Source organism: Zasmidium cellare (assembly GCF_010093935.1).
Source record: "Zasmidium cellare ATCC 36951 unplaced genomic scaffold M409scaffold_23, whole genome shotgun sequence".
NCBI lineage: Eukaryota > Fungi > Ascomycota > Dothideomycetes > Mycosphaerellales > Mycosphaerellaceae > Zasmidium > Zasmidium cellare.
The window spans coordinates 270120-289905 of NW_022986967.1; the positions used below are offsets into that span (position 1 = coordinate 270120).

Genomic DNA, 19786 nt, shown 5'->3' on the forward strand with positions numbered 1-19786 from the left:
CGTGTGCTGTCGTGTTGATGCTTGGACCGAGCACGTGCGATCTTCGATGCATGGAGATGCGAACTACTGCAGATAGTGAAGATCTTGTCAAGGCTGACTGATATTCTTTCGTTGGAAGTGGCCGCCACTGGTTCGCTGCTGGCGCCGATTGGCGTGCTGCGGGACCATCCTCCGATGGCAAATGATGTGAAATTTTCGCCATTCGTTCAACTTCACAACTTCCCTGCTCTTTCATTCATCACAGTCAACAAGATCAAAGACATTCGGAACAATGGCCTCACTGAAGAATCGAACGTCCGCGACCGCGGCCCCGCCCAACTACAGCGATGCCGTCGCTGCTCCCAACAACCCGCTCCAGTCCGACTTCGCCGCCACCGACGACAGTGCCAGCATCGATTCCGACGAACGTTACCTGGTAAGGCTCTAGAGAGCATACCCACGGTTGATATGACGGTCCTCAAGTAATCTTCGACGCACTCAGTGAGTTACGAAATCAGCATCAAGCAAGAAGTCATGTACGCGGGTGCTTTGCCGCGTCTATCCTATCACCAACCTCAGAGCAAGTCCTTCTGTGGAGTGATAGCGAAGATGTGGAAGGGCTGAGATCATACCGTTTCGAACTTGAAAGCAGTAATTTGCGCGTTAATGGAGATGCATGACCTCTATATCAGTCGATGCTCCAATCCCTTGTTCCCCTAACTTGAACAGTGTGTGCTAATCGTCCGAAGCGTGCTCTGGGATACAAGCAGGTATGAAGAATCGTAATCAGCATAGTACTGCCCGTACTAACTGTTACAGTCCCTCCATCGACAATGGAAGTTCTTCGAAAGCTTTGCGGCCAGCTTTGGTAAGGCGCTCGAACGGGCATGCACTTCAGCGACTAACGGAATGCAGCTGCACTGTATGTCGTCGGAGGCGTTCGCACAACATTCACGATCGGAGTTGGAGCAGGTGGTCCAGCAGCTTATTGGTATGTTGTACGCCCTGTTCATCGAGAAGAGCAACCACTCACCGTTCACAGGTCGAGCTACGTCGTGACTTGCTTCTTTGTGATGATCACTGCGGCAGTCCTGGCTGAGATTTGTTCAGCCCTTCCTGCAGCTGGATCCATCTATTTCTGGGCCGCAGAAGCTGGTGGACGCCGTTACGGCAGACTCTTCGGTTTCATCGTTGCTTGGTGGAGCACTACCGCCTGGACCACGTTCATTGCAAGCGACTGTCAAGCGGCCGCCAACTTTCTGCTTTCTGAGTTGACTGTCTTCGGAGTCGACTTTCCAACGGACACCAACAACGTCAAGTTTCGTGCAGTACAGTGGATCGTTGCCGAGGCGATACTGTTCATCTCCATTGGCATGAACTATCTCAGCCCGAGCACCTACAAGACCGTCTTCCGCATAGCTACTGGCCTCATTGTGTTGGACTTCCTCATGAACATCATCTGGCTTCCAATTGCTGTCTCCAAGACGTACGGTTTCCAAGACGCTAAATACGTTTTCACCCAGACATACAACGAGACCGGAGCTCCACCTGTCTGGAACTGGATGCTGTCCTACTACGTCACGGCTGGTGTCTTGGTCGGATTCGAAGCCAGCGGACACATCTCTGAAGAGACGAAGAACGCAAATGTCGTTGCGGCCAAGGGCATCTTCACATCTGCTCTTGCATCCGCGGCAATGGGATTCCCCATCGTCATCCTGTTCCTCTTCTGCCTGCCAAATCTGGACACGCTGTACGCACTCAATGCACCGCAGCCATTCGTCTCCATCTACGATCTCAGCATGGGCAGAGGAGGCCATGTGGTGATGAACGTTGTCTGCATTCTCGGACTTATCTTCAACGCGACGGTGGCTGGTGTGGCAAGCTCTCGTCTCATCTGGGCTGTCGCTCGTGATGGGGTCCTTCCATTCTCTGGCTGGATCTCCAAGGTCTCCGAGAAGAAAGAGCCAAAGAACGCGATTATCGTGATGCACGCAGTTGCTGCTCTCCTGTTGTGCACGATCTTGCCATCGCCAGTCGCCTTCACCTCGCTCGTCAGCGCTGCTGGAGTTCCCACAATCACAGCTTATGCTCTGATCTGCTGTATGTTGACACTTCCTTCTCAACTTCGATCTTGATGCTGACAATACTCCAGTCGGCCGCACTTTCATAACGCCTCATAACTTCAAGAAGTCGGCTTGGTCATTGGGCCGCTGGTCTCGCCCGATGAACTTCATTGCATTCGTCTGGAATCTCTATCTCGCTGCTGTCCTGTTCTCCCCGCTCACTTTCCCGGTCGATGCGGACACCTTCAACTGTAAGACAGACTCGTTGCCCCTCGACCGAAAAAGTACTGACTCGTCTTAGATTCGCCAGTGATCTTTGGAGCCATCACCATCTTTGGAATCCTGACGTGGTGGATCTATCCAGAGGATCGGTGGTTGCCCGCCGCCAGACTTGGTAAGGTACACGAGATCAGCCACGAGCCAACTGGGCAGGCTTGAGAACGTGTATGAGGTTGGTGACAGACCGGAGGGGAAGACGAGCAATAGATGGGTCTAGTACAAGGGCCTCGCGTACGTGTTGGCAAGTACATAAGACAATGCATTCCATTTGGAACCCCTAGCCACTCCCCCTGACAGTTCATAATTATGTACTCATCATACGGTCCAGCTTCCGGTTGCTCGAGACTAGCACGGCACCATATCTTCCTGGGAACGAGAGCTTGCAAGGAACACTTGTGAAAGAAGTACGTGGTTCGGTCATACGAAGCAATCAATGAATTCATCCGCTGTTGTTCCCTCTCGGTCGACCTCCATGGCGATGTCCACGGACGAAGTCTTTTAACGTCGATGGTCGATTTTGTCAATGCCTATGAGTTTCTGTACCTTTTAAGTGAAGTGCAGGCAAGTGATTACCCTCGTGGCCGTGATGTTTGCTGCGGTGGGTTCAATGTGTCGTTGTTTCCAACCCGGGGATGAAATTGTGAAGCACTTGGAGACTGGCGCCTTGCTGCCTGAGCGAGCCGCAGGCAAGTGCCACTCACCGGAGTTCCTTCCTCGATCCTGCCACCACTTCACTTCATAAGACGAGACGACACCCCGTTCCTCGCATTGCCACTTTCAACCTCTCACTCGCATTCGACTCACCTTCGACTCGCGGTCGCAATAATTTGGACGTCCCCCCTCTACTCAACAGTACTTCACGCGACATCATCAACCGTCCATCAAACAATGGCACCAAAGCGCAAGGCCGGCGACGCTGTCGCGGATACCAAGTCTGAGAAGAAGTCGATCCCTGCCGGCAAGGCGGGCTCGCTGCAGGGCCTCAAGGTCAGTCACACTTCTTCAATCCGTGATTCGTCGCGATTTAAGTGCTGACTTGTTTCAGCTCATCTTCACTGGCACGTTCGAGTCGATGGACCGCAAGACCAGCGAGGCCACGGCGAAGAAATATGGCGCGGCTATTATCCCTGCCAACAAGCTTGCTGAGGTCGACATGGTGGTGCTCGGAACTCGCGCTGGGTATGATTTGAGTGATCCTTTGATACTGGCACCTTGCTGACGTCTATCCCAGCCAGAAGAAGCTCGACGAAATCGAGGAGAACGGCCTGAAGACCATCAACGAGGACGAGTTTCTGGAGATGATCAAGACCGGCGACTCAGCCAAGGAGCCCGAGGATGATGCCGGTGACGATGACGAGGGCGCCGAGGATGACGAAGATGAAGAGATCGAGGAGCCAGCTCCAAAGAAGACCAAGAAGGCCGCCCCGAAGGCCGCCACGAAGGCCAAGGCCGCTCCAAAGAAGGCAGCACCCAAGAACGAGAAGGCGACCACCGTCCCAGAGGGCAAAGCGGATGCTTTCAAGGGCCTCAAGCTTCTGTTCACCGGCACCTTCGAGATCGATCGCAAGACTTGCGAGGCCACGGCAATCACCTACGGAGCGACTCGTGAGTTGAAAGATATCCAGACTGGCGCCTGAGACGTCTACTGACCTTCTAAAACAGTGGCCAAGAAGCTCCAGGACGCCGACTGGATCGTTTTGGGAACCAAGCCTGGCCCAAAGAAGGTCACGGAGATCAACGAGAACGGATACTCCACGATGAACGAGGCTGAGTTCTTCACCAGTAAGCATCCCCAACGTATGACCTTCAAACCTCTTTACTGACATTCTGTTCTCTCACTCCAGTGCTCAAGACTGGAGATGCGCCTGAGTAAAGGACGATCGGCCTGTACGATGCGATGTAGATGACGAGATTTGCATGGACGAATGATGAGATGCATAGCGTGGCGCCTGGAATGTGCACATTTGCTGGAAGCGGGTGTACAGAACAGAGAGGCGTTACATGGCTGCTATGCTTTAGCTCGACTGTATGAAAAGAGACGACTGTCAACTTCATGATCACAAGGAATCCTCTAGAAATACTCTACTTGATTTCAGATGGGCGACTCAGAGGTGACCTTTATGGTATGGATACTGAATGACTGAGTTAGCGCACAGCTGAAATGAAAGTCAGGAGATCGACTTGCCTTCCCTCGCCAGTGCGCCGCGATGTCCTTCCTGGTCGTTACCCAAACGTCTGGTTTCGAAGCGACGTATTCAACGAACCGCTTCAACGCCTGTCATCATCAGTACAAATCGAATGGTTCGAATCTGGAAATATATGTACCATCGCCCTCGCGGGCTTGCCAGTGATCCTGCAGTGAAGCCCAACAGTCATCATCTTGGGCTTCCCAGCCAGGCCTTCGGCATAGAGAGTGTCGAAAGCTGCCGCCAAGTGTTCGAAGAATGCGTGTGGCGAGAAGGCTCCTGTCGTCGAGTGGTACTTCAGGTCGTTGCAGTCGTAGCTAACACCACATCAGCTATTGAAACTTGTCTTCAACAGGCATGCTCAACTTACGAATACGGCACCATCAACATCCCCTCCGGACTCTCGACGTCCTTCTCGGCGGGTACGTCGACCCAATATGGGAGGTCGTCGCAATAGCTATCGCTCTCCCACAGTAGAGGAATACCCAGCTGCTTGTATGCCTCCCAGACCAGCGCTTTCGATCTAGGACTGAGTCGACCATAGTACCATCCAACCGGATACTCGCCCGTAACCTCCTTGAGACACTTCAACTGCCGCAGAATATACTCCTTCTCCAACTTCTCATCCATGGCATGATAATCAATCCACCTACACCATCAGCATCAGCATCATCGCCCTCATCGCCCGAAGCAAAACCCGAATACACCTACCGATAAGCATGACTAGCAATCTCATGCCCACCCTCCCGAAACGCCGGCACAACCTCCGGGTTCATCTCCAGCGCCTGACCGACCGCATAAACCGTCACCGGCATCCGATGCGCTTCAAACGTATCCAGTATCCGCCAGATCCCCACGCGCGAGCCATACTCGTAATCACTCTCCGAGTTGAACGCTCGTTCGCCCGGCCGGCCGGGTCGGTCGGTTTGTTCCCAGAGCGAGGATTCGGAGGTGGCGTCGCCGTTGAGGACGGTGCGTTCGGCGCCCTGGGAGACGAGGGAGACGTTAGCAGAGGGTTGAATTGGGGGAATGAGAGGGGGTTGGGGGTTTACTTCTTCGTAGTTTATCACGAACGAGACGGCGATTTTGGCGTTATTGGGCCATTGGGGGTTTGGTGGGTGGCGGCCGTAGCCTTTCAAGTCTCTAGGGAAGTCGAACTTGCTGCCGGCGTGGGGGTCTTTGCTTGCTGCGTCGAGGGGAGGGGGTTGGGGTTGAGAGGAGACCATTGTTGTTGTATGAGCTGAGGGTGATGAGGGTCATGATGTCTGTGATATTTGGTTTATTATCTATGCAGTCGATGATCCTGTGAGCTGCCCTTTCGGCCAACGTTTGGCTTTGAGATTTGGCCTATCGAGCTCTCTTTCGAGGTAGAGCTTTTGGAAAGATTGTTGATAGCCGTTTTACCGGAGAGCTCTTGGTCTTCTTCAAAGGTACATGCCAACATACCAACATGCCAACCTCAGAACAAGATTGAGTAAGTGCTGCTTCTCACTACAAGTTGTGAAAGAATCGGGTAATCAAACCCGCCAAAGATCGTTCCTCTAGGCACCCATCAAGACGACAGTCCTTCAAGTACCATCGCCTCCATAAGAAGCTCATCGCCCTCACAATCCCAGAGGCATTCATCTCGACTCTTAACTATTACACTCACCATCCCATCACTCAAAACTCTTCCCATGTCCAATCCCCAACCTCCACCCCTCCTTATCCTCCCCCTCGAACTCCTCTCCTCGACCCTCTCCCTCCTAGTCACCTCCCACCTGCCTCCCTCCACCCCGCACAGCGGAGGCTGCGCCTGGAAACTCACCCAACCCCTCAACACCCTGGCCGTCTGCCGCAAACTCCGCACCGCCACCGGCAAAATCCTCTTCAGCCGGGACTTTGAATTCTGGTGCTCCAAAGGCCGGCCTCTGCGTTGGTGGATCCAGGGCGTGCCGAGGAGTTTAGGGGCAATATTCGGAGTTTGAGGAATGCGGTGCTCACGGCGGTTTCGGTCGAGCATGGGATGAGGAGGGCTGGGGCGGAGGATCGGAAGTTTGGATTGAAGGAGGGGACAGTGTGGGTTGTTGTTCATGATACGTGTTCGCGAGCTGGGTCTTTTCGCGAGACGACGTGGGTTACTTGTACGGGGGTAGTAGAGAAGGGATCGGGTTCGTATCCGGGGACAGCGTTGCATATATGACACATCTCGTTAGGTTCTGTACATACATACCGCAATCGTTTACAACTTCGCCTGCCACGAGCTGCCTCCATCAAGCACGATCGTTCCTCCGTTCAGATGTCCTCCTGCTCTGCTGCAGAGATATACCACCGCCGCCGCGACATCCTCGGGGTGGCCGAGTCTCTTGTTCGGGCTGAACTGCGCCAGCTTGTCCACACCGCCGCTCAGCTCCATCAGGCCGTTCGCCATCTTGGTTGGGAAGAAGCCCGGTGCGATGTTGTTCACGAGGATACCTTGTGGGCCGAGTTCGAGGGCCAGGTTGCGGCCGAGGTGCAGAGCTGCTGCTTTCGAGGCGGAGTAGCCGTATGTGCCCTGTTTGCCTAGTGTCCCGACGCCGATACCCGCGATCGAAGCCGTGATGATAATCCTCGAAGGCTCCTGAATCGTTCCGCGCTTCCTAAGAAGAGGCGCGAATCTATTCCACTCTGTCAGCTTTGCCTCTCCCAACCCATGGATATATCAACTCACTTTTGCGCACAAACAAACACACTCTTAACATTCAAATCCATGACTTTCTGAAACGCATTCTCCGGGTGCTTATCAAACTCCTCTCCCCACGTCGCGCCGGCATTCGCGAACAAGATATCCACATGATCCGTGTGCTTCTCCACCTCCTTCACGAGTCTTTCAACCTCGCCGGGCTTCGAGAGATCCGCGGGGACCGAGATGGCCTGGCATTTGGTGTTGGGGAGGGCGTTGAGGGCCGCGACGGCTTCTTCGCAGGCTTTGGCTTTGCGAGAGGTGATGAAGATTTTGGAGGCGCCGGCTTGGGCGAGGCTGTTTCGGATGCATTAGCTACTGATCGGTGGTAGGGTGTTGATAGAGACGTACCCAGATGCGGCGTGCAGTCCCAATCCTCTCGATCCACCTGTGATGACGGCGACCTTGCCCTCGAGAGAGAAGATGTTCTTGAAGTCCTGGAGCTTGACGTCTGCTTCCGCCGACATGGTTGCTGATGTGTGTGATGGAGCTGTTTGTGTAACAATGGAGAAGCTGGAGTGGTGAAATTGTAGTGGTGAATGGAAGTATGTATAAGATTGATGAGTGATACAAGAAATGCCAATGGAAGAACCTACCCCAAGTGCTATACAGAAGACCTTCGTTCTGGACTGTGGCTTGAAGGACGTCGGTAGAGGAGCAAATAGCCTCGGCGTTTTCGGTCCAGATAGGTCATCGCGTCACGTGCTGTGGTCGTTATAGAGATCTGATAAGATCGGCTATAGTCAACGTGACATCGACCGAAGGAGTCGAAGGTCTCTCTTAGAAATGGTTTGCTTTCTTATAGGGTATTCTGAAGACGAAGGAAATCACGTCGAAAATTGAACGCAATTTGATCACGTTGAGTTGAGATCCTGGCCGTATCAATCGTTAAAGTCATCCCCTCGAGTCTTTTGAACCCAGCGTTTCCAATCACACCAGGTTGATCGACAGGTATTGCTCCAGCCTAAGCCATTCTTTTCGAAGCCACTCCTTCGAGGACCGGCTCGATTCCATCCCTGATCTATCTCAATCATCAACACCAGCCATAGCTTAATCGTAGGAAAGTGCGGCAAAAGAAGTGCGAGATAATGATACTAGGAGGGTTGCAGATCCAGGGTGTAGCAGAGGGCTTACAACTCCTTCTTCAAGAAATGCTCCGGCGAGTGCGACGTCTCATAGTCGACATGGACGTAAGCCCTCTCCACATCTGGCAAACTTTCCAGCTTGGTCTGCAGGTCCTCGGCGACATCGTGAGTCTCGCCCAGGCTCAGTAGCTTATCCATGACGATGTCGACTTCGACGATGATGCGTGGGCCTGAGTGCCATGCACGAACGGTGTCGAGCTGGGTGATTCGTGGGTCGTGTGTCATCGAGATGTAGGTGACGTGTTGCAGGAAAGCAGTGTCTGCCGAGACTCCGATGAGCAGTTGGAACTCCTGATATGCGGTGCGCAACCAGAGGAATGAGATGAGCACCGAGAGGATGATGGCACCCATCGGATCGATCCACCATCTAGAAAGATATGTCAGTGAAGGAACTTGGCCGAACTGATGATAATACTTGCGTGACTTTGCTTCCCAAAATACTAGTCATCAGACCAAAGCCGTTGATGAAGAGATCGTTGCGGTGATCCTCCCACAAAATCCGGATCTGGCTGTATTTGTTCCTCAGAGCCCAGCAGTAGAAGAACAGACCGAGCTTCGTCGCAAATGCTATGCCGACTGCAACCACTGATGGGATGTGAAACTTCGAGTCATCCGACTTTTCAGCAATCTGTCGAATCGATTCGACAATCAGGATGAGTGACACGGCAGTCATGAGGAAACAGAAGGTGATGTTGCCAGAGGTCTCGAGCCGTCCTTTGCCAGAGGGGAATCGGCGAGGGTCGACTCTGTTGACGGCGCGATTGCAGAGGATAAGGGTGAGGTTGCTGAAGGAGAAAGTCAGCACGTACATCACCAGACCTATCGATGCATGTTAACTCACCTCAGGGGATCAAAGATAGAGTCTGCCATGGTGGTGAAGAGTGACAAACTGCCTGATGACACAGCTCCGTAGACCTGCAGGATCGCCAATATGATGTTGGCAGCAAAGCTACCGTGAACGGCGATCTTGAACTGCAATGCCTCCGCGCCCTGCTCTTCCTTTGCCTCGCGGACATGGTCGTCGACCGGCTTCAACAGCCTCTCAATGTTCTCATTTTGATTTTCGTAGAACTTGAGGACTTTGTGCGTCTTGAGCTTATCTTTGCCATGGCCTACAGGTCTGCATACCGCAGCACGCTTGGCCTTGGTATTGGCTTTGGCATTATCCTTCACCTGTGCCAGATCTTTCAGTCCGTCGCGCAACTTGTATGGATCGTTCTCGGTATCGTAGCCTGGTAGGCTACCCTGGCGCTCGACATCATCTCTCTCGCTGTCGCTACTGTTGCGGTGATATGTAGGCCGAGTCACTGCATTATGCTCGATCTCAGGCATCTTTGACACTGCCGAGCTGGTCGCCGGTCGCTTTCCATCGTGACCATGATCGTGGCTCGGCTCTGGCGTGTGACTGTGCGACGATCGCTCGGGGTGAACATGGAAAGGGTGCGGTCGCAGCGATATGGAATTGTGCAAGTCCGGGTCCCGTTGTGCCATGTCGTACTCTTCTTGTCGGTCGGAGCCGGTCTATTCAAGTAATTGCTGCCGTTTTCGAAGATGATATGAATCGTAGAAAGACTTTGACGGATGATCAAGGGGCTGCTATGAGCAATGAGCAATAGCTCGTCTGCCTACCTTGCGTGGTTGCTTTGTCGTACCATCCATGTGCCAATGCACGCCGTTGTTGCTTCCTCGCGCTCTGATTGACCAGCGGCGCCGGCCGCGAAGGCTTCCCTCTCACCGCAGACCTCTTCCTGGAGAAAAGCAACTTGTCGCGCTCGAAACACTGCGAGACTGTCTGAGGATGCGTCTGACGCTTGTACGACGGCGGTTCTGGGTGACGTGAGGTGTAAACAAGGCCAACAAGGTGTCGACGCCCTCGCGAGAGGCGCGTTTTCGTTGGACATGGCCAGCGACCAATGGCGCCCTCGTCATCATCCCGACATCTCCCGCGCTGCGATCGACTTCACCCTCTCTCCGCACCACACCTGCCCGACTGCCATCGAGCTCTCCCTGGATGCCGACGAGGATGCTAGTCCTGGGCCAGCCAAAGAAGCGTGCGACGGTCCAGAGGAAGCCTCGGACTCTGCCAGCATCAGATGTCAAAGCACGAATGGGCCAGTTACGATCCATCTCGGTCGACCTATGGCTTGCAGCATGTACACTACCTGGCACATTTCTGGACTTGTCACTGGCTCGATGGTGGTGCTCAAGCGTATGATGATGTTTGAAGCCTACTGGCAGTGCTTCGGCCCTGTGTTGTAGCAACGATAGCTTTCAGCTCACGAAAACGAGTAGGAAGGTAAGCTATATCAGATGTGATGCCCAAGGTTGAAAAGACATCCCAGCTTGAACAGTCCCTCACCCCATCATAAACACACACGCCCAGCCAGACTCCAAGCCCATCATGCCTCTCATCATGGATCAACCAAAGGCAAAGCCCTTTCGCTTCCTGGATCTGCTCCCAAAGATCCGCCAACGAATCTACGAACACGTCCTCGTGTCACAAGCACCCATTGAGATCCACGAAGCCAGTCGTCAACGAAGAAGCAGCGTGAGCCGAGGAACTCCTGTCGAGACACCTGGACGGATCTCAGCCCTTCTCCGAACCAACAAGCAGATCAGAAGAGAAGCAGCACCTTTATTCTTCAGCCAAAACACCTTCGTCATCCCATGGGGCTTCCCAAACCTCGGTGTTCGCTGGCTGGACTACCTCGCTCCACATCATCGAAGAATCCTTCGCGACGTTCGCTTCTGTTATGGCGACGGTGCCTTCTGGACGATATACGATGCGAGAACGGCGTTGTCGTCGCTGAGGTTAGCCCTGGAAAGAAGTGGTGCGCTTTCTGATTTGAAGGAGATGACATTATGGGTGCCGGTGTGCGAGTTTAGTGTTCACACTTGGAAGGAGCTTCACGGGAGAGAGGATGCAGAGTGGGTGAGCATGGATGGGACAATGCCTTTCGATAAGGGTGTCGCAAAGAAGCTGTAAGGTAGCTGTTATCGATGGTATTCACTTCAGCGCTCGTACCAGTCGGCAGGTGCGTCGTGCGAGTGATCCATGTGCCATGTGCTTCGTGTAAAGTGATGGAAGCCTTTCAATGTTCAACTGATATCTACATGCAATCGCCATAATCTTACTCTACATCTCTGCAACACGTCGAACATCCATTATCGGAGAAGAGCCTCGCATCGATGGCGGCGTCAATTGACACAGGTATGTGTTTGCCTAGCTCCAATCACTCCATCTTCTTCTGACACCCCAGTAGATGTTGCCAAACGTGAATAATAGCAGGAGCAGATCACGACCGCCTTGACACTTGCACCTTGGACCGCGATCAGACAGATGAGATGCGACGAGACATGGAACGAACACCAGAACGTGCGCTTTCCCCAAATATCGCGACAGGATCCTCGAAATGGCCGGCTTGCACGACACTCTCGCCCGCGACGGCGACGACGATAGTATGACAACATGTCAACAACCAGCAAAGACTATGCACGAGCATTCAACACTCACAATGCAAGTTTCCGCAGCGGGGCGCAAAAGATTTTACCTACATAATCAATTCAAAACGCATGTCCCTTAACCTTCCATAGTGATTACGATTGGGCTTTCGTGGCCCAGTGGTATGAATGGAAGGTTGGCGGGGGGTTACCTTCTTCTGAAGAGGGTTCGAACCAGGTATCCCCCCCAACCACCAACCATCGGGGGAAGCTAACTTCAACAGCATAAAAAGTGCCAAAAAAATCTTGCTTCGGCGGGGTTTTCAGCCTTCACTACCAGAGTACGGGGTGTTTCATGTTTTTGCTGTTTTTTGGGGTTTTGGAGGTGGGAGGGTAGGGCCTTGGTTCGAGTTGGGGTGTTGTGGGGGATTTGTGTTTTTGCTTTTTGCGATGGAGTTGGACTTGATCCAAAAATGCACTCGTCGGCTGACCTTGAGGCGATGGCACAGGTATCGATTCGGTATTCGATTTGGAAGATATTGTGATCGTTCATTGCGAGTGATGATGATTTTAAGGAAGAGCTCCTGCTCGACGGCTCTGTCGACATCCATCCGTCAGCGCCTGCTGTCAGATGCGGCGCGAGTTTCGAAGTTTTTTTGCCTGGACGAGATCACACACGCAGAGACACAGTTACTGGAACACTTATGGAAGCTTGTTGATCGATACCGCTGAGGGTAGACATAAAAAGGCGACACTCATTCAAAGCCTACCTCCATAAGTCGGAGGAGGACGCTCGTAGGCCAATGCATCACCAAGGGCTTCGGCGGCGAGAAAGCTTTGGCGGCACTCTGGCTTTCCACGCGAACCTCAAATTCAATGGCAAATTTTTGGGTGGTTGTTGTTTGCACTTGGCTTCTTCCTTCGTTGCGTTTGTCCGGTGGTCCGTGCCCTTGCACCAGCATGTGAAAGTGCATTATGTCATGCATAAGTTCGCGCTAAGCAAGTCGGCTTCTTTACTCTTCCAAGCTGCAACAAACAAACAACAACCACCCACTTCACAAACCCTGTCCACTCACGGCAGAATCTATAATGGCGGCGTCTCTCTCCTCGCAAGGTACGCAGCTTTTCCAGAGGCCGACGTGCTTCGAGTGCTGAGGTTTGTTTCGACAGGGACCGCGCCGCCAAATGCACCCACCGCTACATCACCCACGGATCTGCCACTCGCTGAACAAGAGCAAGTCGCCGCGCTCATGACGCTCACGAAACACCTCTCCCCTGCCGCCACGAACGAGTTTCGTCGTCAACTGCGCGAGCAAGACAATACAGAGACCAGACTCTTCAAACTCCCCGCCGAACTCCGCAATGGCATCTTCGAGATGGCGTTCCTGGATGAGCTGCTCGCGAACGAGGCGAAAAAAGTCACAGCAACAGCAAGATACAGAACGTCAGATCCAACAAAGGCAGCACAGGAGCCGACCGCGGAGACATACGACCAGTTGAAAGCATTGATCTGCGGCCCTCGCGCCATGAACGCTTGTCGCCAGATGCGACGCGAATGCCGGAGCCTGCTGGAGCTCGACAAGATCGTCATAACCCGCTACACGGCGCCGGGCAAGAGCCACAAAGTAACGTCGCTCGTTGAGCTTCTCCGGGTCGGCGGCGCGTTCTTCTATGTCTCTCTGCACGACTCTGAAGAGATCGCCCACGAAGCTGCAGAGAGCTGGGTCTTCTTCCCGAGCAGAGGCGATGGAGCCGGGATGGTGTTGTTCCCCTCGACACTGGGAATCAAACCGAGATCGATCAGCATCGATTACCACGAGGCCTACCACAGGTTTATGGATGTGCCGTTGGTATATCGGCGGCATGCATGCACTAAAGCTGCGAAAGATGACGGACCGGGGCCTCGTGCCATCATCTAGCTACTACCGTTAAAGGCAGTGCTGCGCGTACACTTCTCTGCATACAGACATCCAGAGATCGACGAGTGGAGGAGGACATCTGGCAGAAGAGTGGCTCAACCTCATCAGTTGCTTCCTCTGGGTATAAACACGCACACAATGCGACTTTGTACAAAGCCCACCAATAAACCCTCCTTAAATCTCCTCCTGCATCCTATAAATCTTCCACCCAGCCGTCGCGAGCACCCTCGGAACACACTCGACCATAACGCGATCCACATCCTTCCACTCCTGCGTCAAATCCCTCCAAGGGACCAAAAACGGCGTCGTCCGCTTATTCGAACTCCTCGGCCCCATGCGCCACTGTCGCTGCAACCGCTCCGCGTTGAACCGCTCGTGTTCCATCTCGGAGAGCATATCGAGCTCTTTGACACTGAATTCAGGGACGTGGATGAGGGGTGAACTGCGGTCCTGGTCGAGCATGAAGCAGCTGACGGCGCGGAGTTTGCGGGGGATATCGTCTGCTTGGGCGCGGGTGCTCTCTTTGAGCTCGATGGCGAGTTCGTCCCAATCATACATCGAGGCGTCGGATTCGAGGGCTTCGATTTCGGATTCCGTCTTGGCCATCAGTCTGCGCTGTTTCTTGTACGTCTCGAAAAGTCCTTGGGCGAGTTTCTCTCGTAGTGCGGCGGGTAACCGGGGCGATCTGAGGAAGCTCATGAAGGTCCTGCCGTCGACGTGGAGCTGGATCTGTTCTTCTGGCGGTAGGGCTGAGATGTCGAATTTGGTTCGGCCGGATAGGCGGCTTGTGCTGAGGATCTTGTCTAGGGATCTAAGGCCGTGTTTGAAGGATGGGACGAGGAGGAGGGCGTGGAGCACGGCTTCGTCGATCTTGATCGCGCCGTTGACTTCCAGGTGTGGAAACTTCTGCTTGAGCATTTGCCTGATCATAAGTGCTCGTCGGATGGAGAACATGGTATCGTTTGAACTGTTCTGATTCGGTCCAGCGATTCGGACGACTCCGTGCAGGTAATCCATCAATAATGAATCGTCAACAGTGTGGCGTTCTTTGAATTCACCAGCGGTCGGCGTTGGTGTGCTCTCCATTGATGGAGCTTCTTGGTTCACTAGGAAGAAGAGGAGTGGATGGCCGAGACTGCGCACATGCGATCTATCGCTGAACAATCCGTCACGCATGATGGCCAGGAAGTCGTTCAGAAGCTCGTTCCTCGGCTCTAGTATAGCCTCAAAGTTCTCAAATATCACCACCGTTAGCAATCCTGCGGCTGTATGATCTCGTATTGTATGGCATAGCGCTACTAAGTCGTCAAGTCGTAATAGTCGTGCATTGTATGAAAGTTGTTTGACATTCGTATCGGTGGCGAAGTGCTCGCTGAGATTTGTTGCAACGAACTTCTTCCCTGAGCCAGGCGGTCCAAGGACGCCGATGGAGGTTGGATGTGAGGTCTCTGATCGAAGTCGCTCTTCAACAGCTCCCACGATGGCTCGCAAAGATTCCTGTTCTGAACGCTCGACACTCAAAAGGTCTCCAAACTGTTGGATTGGACATCGAGCCAGTGCTTTCTGGGGTCCTAGCGTGACAATCTGTCGTGCAACTTCGGCGGGGTCTCCTGTCACAGTGTCGAAGATATTCCAACTGTCGCCAGAGCTTATTCGTGCCGAAGGAATGCTAACGACTGAGTACTTCTTCTCAGGTGTGAGTCCATTGATCACCGCATCGACGGGGTAGTCTGGCGCCTCGTCTACGGAGTTGGGGACAAACCCCTTTTGCTCCATGTCTCGAGCAGCGTGGATGCCAAGCCGTACACCCTTCTCACAGTTAGGAGGTGTGGAATCAGCAAATCCGAGCGCAAAGCCCGCCGTGAACGCTGATGAGAGGCCGACCTACAAAGTCGTCAGTTTGAATCGTTTGGAGTGAGCTTTTAGTACCTACCATATGGCCGGTCTTGATTGTCGATTCAACCTGTTTGGGGTGGAAGTAAAGTTTAGGGTCGGTGGCGTCTCGTCCTCGATGGTGGATAATCCCTTCGTTGCCAAAACGAACAATCAGATTAGGACAAGTAACGAGTGTGTCCAGTCGCCCGTTGCTGCCAAGATTTCGAACGAAGTCCTCTGTCGTCTGCTCCCAAGATAATGATCGACTTAGTGAGATGCCTTCTGCACGAAGATCGTCGGCGTCGATGATGACCGCAAGATGGTCTGGATCAGGAACGCCGTCACGAGTTCGTGGTCCGTCTATGAGGTATTAGAATTTGGAGTTGCATCGCCGTGGGTTCGTTTGGATGCAAGGTACACGTGATGCCAAGCAAGGTACGATAAATTATACATACGCACCTCGAATGATATCCCAAAGATGTCCTCTCGCCAACGGCCTTGTCATATGATGAATGATATAGCGAGGCCGAATCCGCTGCAAAAAGTCCAAAGCCGGCTCGACGTCGTGCAATGCCTGACCGGAACCAGAGATGATGACTGTACTGGCCTTCGCCGCCGCCGTTTGATCGATATTGGGAGCGTGCCAAACGGGAGGTTTGCCAATCTGGCGCTTCGTCACCACGCGGAGGGAAGACCTCTCACCGGACGAGGAGGCCGACTGCTCTAAATCAACGACGGCTGACGCGTTGTGCTTCAGGCAGTTGGATCCGGCGGGTTGGAGGACTGGACTGGCGACTTCGAAACCCCAGGTCGGCGCGGCGGCGGTGAGGAGCTGCGCCACGAGATCAGCCTCGCTCGTGCGGATTACCAGCTGCGAGGAGTCTGCTCCTTCATCGTCGAGAGTCGCGTGATGGCTGTCTGCCGTGTCCAGGTACGTCATGGGGTAGACGAGATAGTCGTAGGAGACGGCGCCCGCGACGAGCAGAGTGTGGGAAGCCTGGGAATTCATCTATAGGGGATGAGTCGGCAGAAGCTAGTGCTGCGGATCGGGGCGTGGATGTTGTTCGCGAGTCGCATGGCGACGAAGGCAAAGCGGCAATGAAGAGGTCGAGATCCGCCGGGGCTTAGACTGGTGAGATCTCACTGGCGCCAACGAGAGCACGCGCTCCTCTTCTGCAGACGCTGGCGAAAGCAGTCTGGTGTAGAGAAAACGGTTGATGCACAGCCACTCTTTGTGTGTGGGCGCGAGATGGAGATGGGGGTGGTGGATAGACTTCGGCCGCTCGGCGAATGAAATGAGGTCTGGCTAGCCGTTGGCGATCTGCCTAGGGAGCGAACACGTCCCGGTTTCAGGGAGACTGTTTGGTGACACGGCCATATCATGAGCGCGCTCTCAATTCAGACGACGGCAGCAGCAGCATGCTGGCATCGCCCGCCCGTCCCAGGGCCATCAGCAGCGGCAGCAGCAGCAGCAGCACAGTAGTGTAGGTAGCCAAGAACCCGCCCACGCCGCCAGCGCATCTTTCATGCATCGGCTATTACAGCTCTGCCCACACCTACGATTGGCCCTACTACACCGGTCTTACTTTGGCCTCATGAGGTGAGGTTGTAGATGCTCAGCAGACTGCTCGTGGCATTGTCAAATGCATAGAAGAGTGGTACCGCGCCAGATACAGCTGCATTTGGGTCGATTGTGTCGCCCGAAAGCCCCGAGATGGCGGTCCCTTTGCAGAAGTTCGAGCTCACTGATTCCAGGCTAGAGGTGAGGGTCTCCACGAGGCGGTGCATGAGGAATGCATTTCTTCGTAGAGTTGTCCCAATGGAGATGGCATGCTTTGCTGACTTTGTTGCTAGCATAACGATTGGAAGTTTCCTGCCACGATAAAGACCAGACCGCTTCGAAAGCTGGAAGAGGAAGATTTCCTTACCCATCACAAAGTGCGAATTCAGTATGCTCTGCGCTGAGATTGTATAGACTGATTTATGGTGTAGATCGACAGAAGCTACGATGACAGTACCGTCCGGTTTAAGCTGCTGTGAGTAGTATCCCGAGGAGTCTCGTTTCCGATGTCTGACCTTCTGTAGGGTGGGAAGTGCAGTCTCTGCCAACTTGACAGACACCAACAAGTTGCCTGTCGAACCTGAACTGGTCGACGTTGTGAAGAAGCAAGGATGGGTATCTGACGAGTATCTTCATCTCTGGCGGCGTGATGAAGGAGGTTCAGCGGCCTTGACTTCGCATGGCATTCTCAGTGCGTTGACATGACTTCAAACTCGATCATCGAACACTAACTTGTCTGCAGCATTCATGCTTCAAACTCCCAGAGATGGACGATCTTTTTGCTCCCTCTCGCTGGTCAATCGGGAGAGGCACTGCTGTGGAGGTGTATACATCACAGATGAACACTTCAGCTTGAACTCCCTCCTGGCGTCGCAGCCATATCTGAACAAGCATCCCAAGGTGCCTCGAGACTTTGCTGTATTGCCGTTTCAGATCCTGGTACACCATGTGGACGAGACATTGGCGCAGGTACAAGAGCTGTCCCGACAGATCACTTTCACCGAGCGAAGGATAGCCGATGGCCGCATCTCGCTCGAAGACAATGGCGACTATAAGCTTCTGAACAGACTCAATCTCGAGCACGTCAGACTCCAGCGGCGATCCAATTTCGAGTTGGATCTCGCATCTAATCTGCTGAAATACCTGGACTCTTATCAGCGGTTGTGGGCAGTACTTTGGGAGGGCGGTACCGGCTATCTGGACGACATGCGAGAGAAGGTCGAACAACAGATGCGTTACAGCCAGCAAGTCCAGAAAGATCTCGAGATGATGCCGCGGCGAATAGACAACCAGTCAAAGGCCATGTTCAACATCATTGCCATGCGAGACAATAAGCTGAATATCTCTCTTGCTGAAAGCTCCAAGAAGATTGCCGAAGAGAGTCGTCTGGATAACCTGCTGAACGTGAAGTTGGCAAAAGCAACTGCCGATGTGGCAGAGCAGACCCGACAAGATTCGTAAGTAACCAGGACTTCTGATGTGTGGTGGGGATGGCTAACAACCTCCAAGTGCAGCCATGAAGACGATCGCCGTGTTGACTTTGACGTTCTTGCCTGGCACAGCAGTGGCGGTAAGAATACACATTTTCGCTGTGCCCGAACCAGCTAACGATCTTCGCAGTCCTTCTTCAGTATGAACGGGATGTTCAACTGGGAACCAGCCGAAGGCCAGAGCTTAGCTTCGCCTTACCTATACGTCTTCTTCGTGGTCACCATTCCGCTGACTGCCTTCGTATACATCGGATGGTGAGTGTGAATCTCCTTCCTCGACCGACATCTTTGCTGACATCCTGCAGGTGGTGGTGGTTCAGGCGTGTCCGGCAGGAGTTCCAGAAGGAGTACGAAAACTCGGACTTTGCGGCGGTGGAACGAGATCTCATGAGGCGGATGAGAACGGCGACGAATTCGTGGAATCTCGAGAAGCACGCCACTGTGACGACCCCAGTGACGACGCCGTCGGCGGCGGTGTAGCAGTGTTCGAAGGAGAAAAGTCTTGAAGAGGACACAGCATTTTCGGTTTGGTGCCCCTTATATAGCGTTGAAGTCCAGTCTTGGGAAATCGTGCCCGTCACCACGTGCGGCAGTGAAAAGGATAGGTGCGGATTTTGGGAAGCGGGCGGTTGTGAAGCGTTTGACGAAAGTATTTATCATGTGGTGCGGCGTCCTTTCTTGGGCCTTGCAGCTTCATGGTCATCTTGTTGAGAACGAAAGCATACCAAAATGGAAGAAGGCATGACCATGCACTCATTATTATCCACGCAACGAAAATGAGGCTCTGGCGTTTCAGCAAACTCTCTCCTGAGTCGTTCTCACCCATTGATCAGCTTATGTGTCTTGGGACTGGACATCCCTGTGAAGCGTCTTCTGTGACATGCTCGAGGGCCGCCCAGACAACGAAGATGCCAGGGCGGTTCGAAGCTCGTTCAGAATTGGCTTGACGATACGATGGCCATTGTTCGGCGTCCAGCGTCTGGGCGAGAGGGAGAAACAAGGCGTCGTCATCCACGAACTCATGATGCTCTGTGGTCGAGTTGAGGAGGGCCCAAGCGGTGCACGGCATGACCTCACGGCCTATATACGAAGTCGCCTCACTTGTGCCAGTCGAATAAGGGATGCCATCCCATTGGCCGGACAACGC

The 19786-nt window shown here is 53.5% G+C and overlaps 10 protein-coding genes across 10 annotated transcripts; 6 read left to right on the forward strand and 4 right to left on the reverse strand.

Moving 5' to 3' along the window:
- Positions 1-271: 271 nt before the first annotated feature.
- On the forward strand, positions 272-2480 carry M409DRAFT_56023 (uncharacterized protein; the record flags this gene model as incomplete). The annotated part of the gene is made up of 7 exons (XM_033813164.1): positions 272-415; positions 729-749; positions 799-847; positions 895-970; positions 1022-2079; positions 2132-2293; positions 2344-2480. The coding sequence occupies 7 exons, from the start codon at positions 272-274 to the stop codon at positions 2478-2480; spliced, it is 1647 nt and encodes a 548-aa protein (XP_033666021.1).
- Positions 2481-3209: 729 nt separating this feature from the next.
- Positions 3210-4144, forward strand: M409DRAFT_56024 (uncharacterized protein; the record flags this gene model as incomplete). The annotated part of the gene is made up of 4 exons (XM_033813165.1): positions 3210-3308; positions 3367-3500; positions 3553-3926; positions 3984-4144. The coding sequence occupies 4 exons, from the start codon at positions 3210-3212 to the stop codon at positions 4142-4144; spliced, it is 768 nt and encodes a 255-aa protein (XP_033666022.1).
- A 282-nt stretch (positions 4145-4426) lies between these two features.
- Positions 4427-6133, reverse strand: M409DRAFT_67417 (carbohydrate esterase family 4 protein; the record flags this gene model as incomplete). Its single annotated transcript, XM_033817390.1, has 7 exons — positions 4427-4453; positions 4507-4596; positions 4647-4824; positions 4878-5156; positions 5219-5493; positions 5560-5668; positions 6084-6133. 7 exons carry the CDS (start codon positions 6131-6133, stop codon positions 4427-4429), a joined length of 1008 nt encoding a protein of 335 aa, XP_033666023.1.
- A 595-nt stretch (positions 6134-6728) lies between these two features.
- Positions 6729-7675, reverse strand: M409DRAFT_24524 (uncharacterized protein; the record flags this gene model as incomplete). Its single annotated transcript, XM_033807276.1, has 3 exons — positions 6729-7143; positions 7197-7505; positions 7560-7675. The coding sequence occupies 3 exons, from the start codon at positions 7673-7675 to the stop codon at positions 6729-6731; spliced, it is 840 nt and encodes a 279-aa protein (XP_033666024.1).
- A 663-nt stretch (positions 7676-8338) lies between these two features.
- On the reverse strand, positions 8339-9844 carry M409DRAFT_67419 (uncharacterized protein; the record flags this gene model as incomplete). Its single annotated transcript, XM_033817391.1, has 3 exons — positions 8339-8720; positions 8773-9138; positions 9195-9844. The coding sequence occupies 3 exons, from the start codon at positions 9842-9844 to the stop codon at positions 8339-8341; spliced, it is 1398 nt and encodes a 465-aa protein (XP_033666025.1).
- Positions 9845-10252: 408 nt separating this feature from the next.
- Positions 10253-10612, forward strand: M409DRAFT_24526 (uncharacterized protein; the record flags this gene model as incomplete). Its single annotated transcript, XM_033807277.1, has 1 exon — positions 10253-10612. The coding sequence occupies one exon, from the start codon at positions 10253-10255 to the stop codon at positions 10610-10612; it is 360 nt and encodes a 119-aa protein (XP_033666026.1).
- Positions 10613-10754: 142 nt separating this feature from the next.
- On the forward strand, positions 10755-11339 carry M409DRAFT_56027 (uncharacterized protein; the record flags this gene model as incomplete). The annotated part of the gene is made up of 1 exon (XM_033813166.1): positions 10755-11339. One exon carries the CDS (start codon positions 10755-10757, stop codon positions 11337-11339), a length of 585 nt encoding a protein of 194 aa, XP_033666027.1.
- A 1544-nt stretch (positions 11340-12883) lies between these two features.
- Positions 12884-13713, forward strand: M409DRAFT_24528 (uncharacterized protein; the record flags this gene model as incomplete). Its single annotated transcript, XM_033807278.1, has 2 exons — positions 12884-12908; positions 12965-13713. The coding sequence occupies 2 exons, from the start codon at positions 12884-12886 to the stop codon at positions 13711-13713; spliced, it is 774 nt and encodes a 257-aa protein (XP_033666028.1).
- Positions 13714-13887: 174 nt separating this feature from the next.
- Positions 13888-16597, reverse strand: M409DRAFT_67420 (uncharacterized protein; the record flags this gene model as incomplete). Its single annotated transcript, XM_033817392.1, has 3 exons — positions 13888-15597; positions 15647-15948; positions 16048-16597. The coding sequence occupies 3 exons, from the start codon at positions 16595-16597 to the stop codon at positions 13888-13890; spliced, it is 2562 nt and encodes an 853-aa protein (XP_033666029.1).
- Positions 16598-17302: 705 nt separating this feature from the next.
- M409DRAFT_67421 (uncharacterized protein) lies at positions 17303-19119 on the forward strand (the record flags this gene model as incomplete). Its single annotated transcript, XM_033817393.1, has 8 exons — positions 17303-17350; positions 17443-17526; positions 17581-17624; positions 17674-17840; positions 17892-18606; positions 18659-18719; positions 18770-18894; positions 18945-19119. The coding sequence occupies 8 exons, from the start codon at positions 17303-17305 to the stop codon at positions 19117-19119; spliced, it is 1419 nt and encodes a 472-aa protein (XP_033666030.1).
- Positions 19120-19786: the final 667 nt, after the last annotated feature.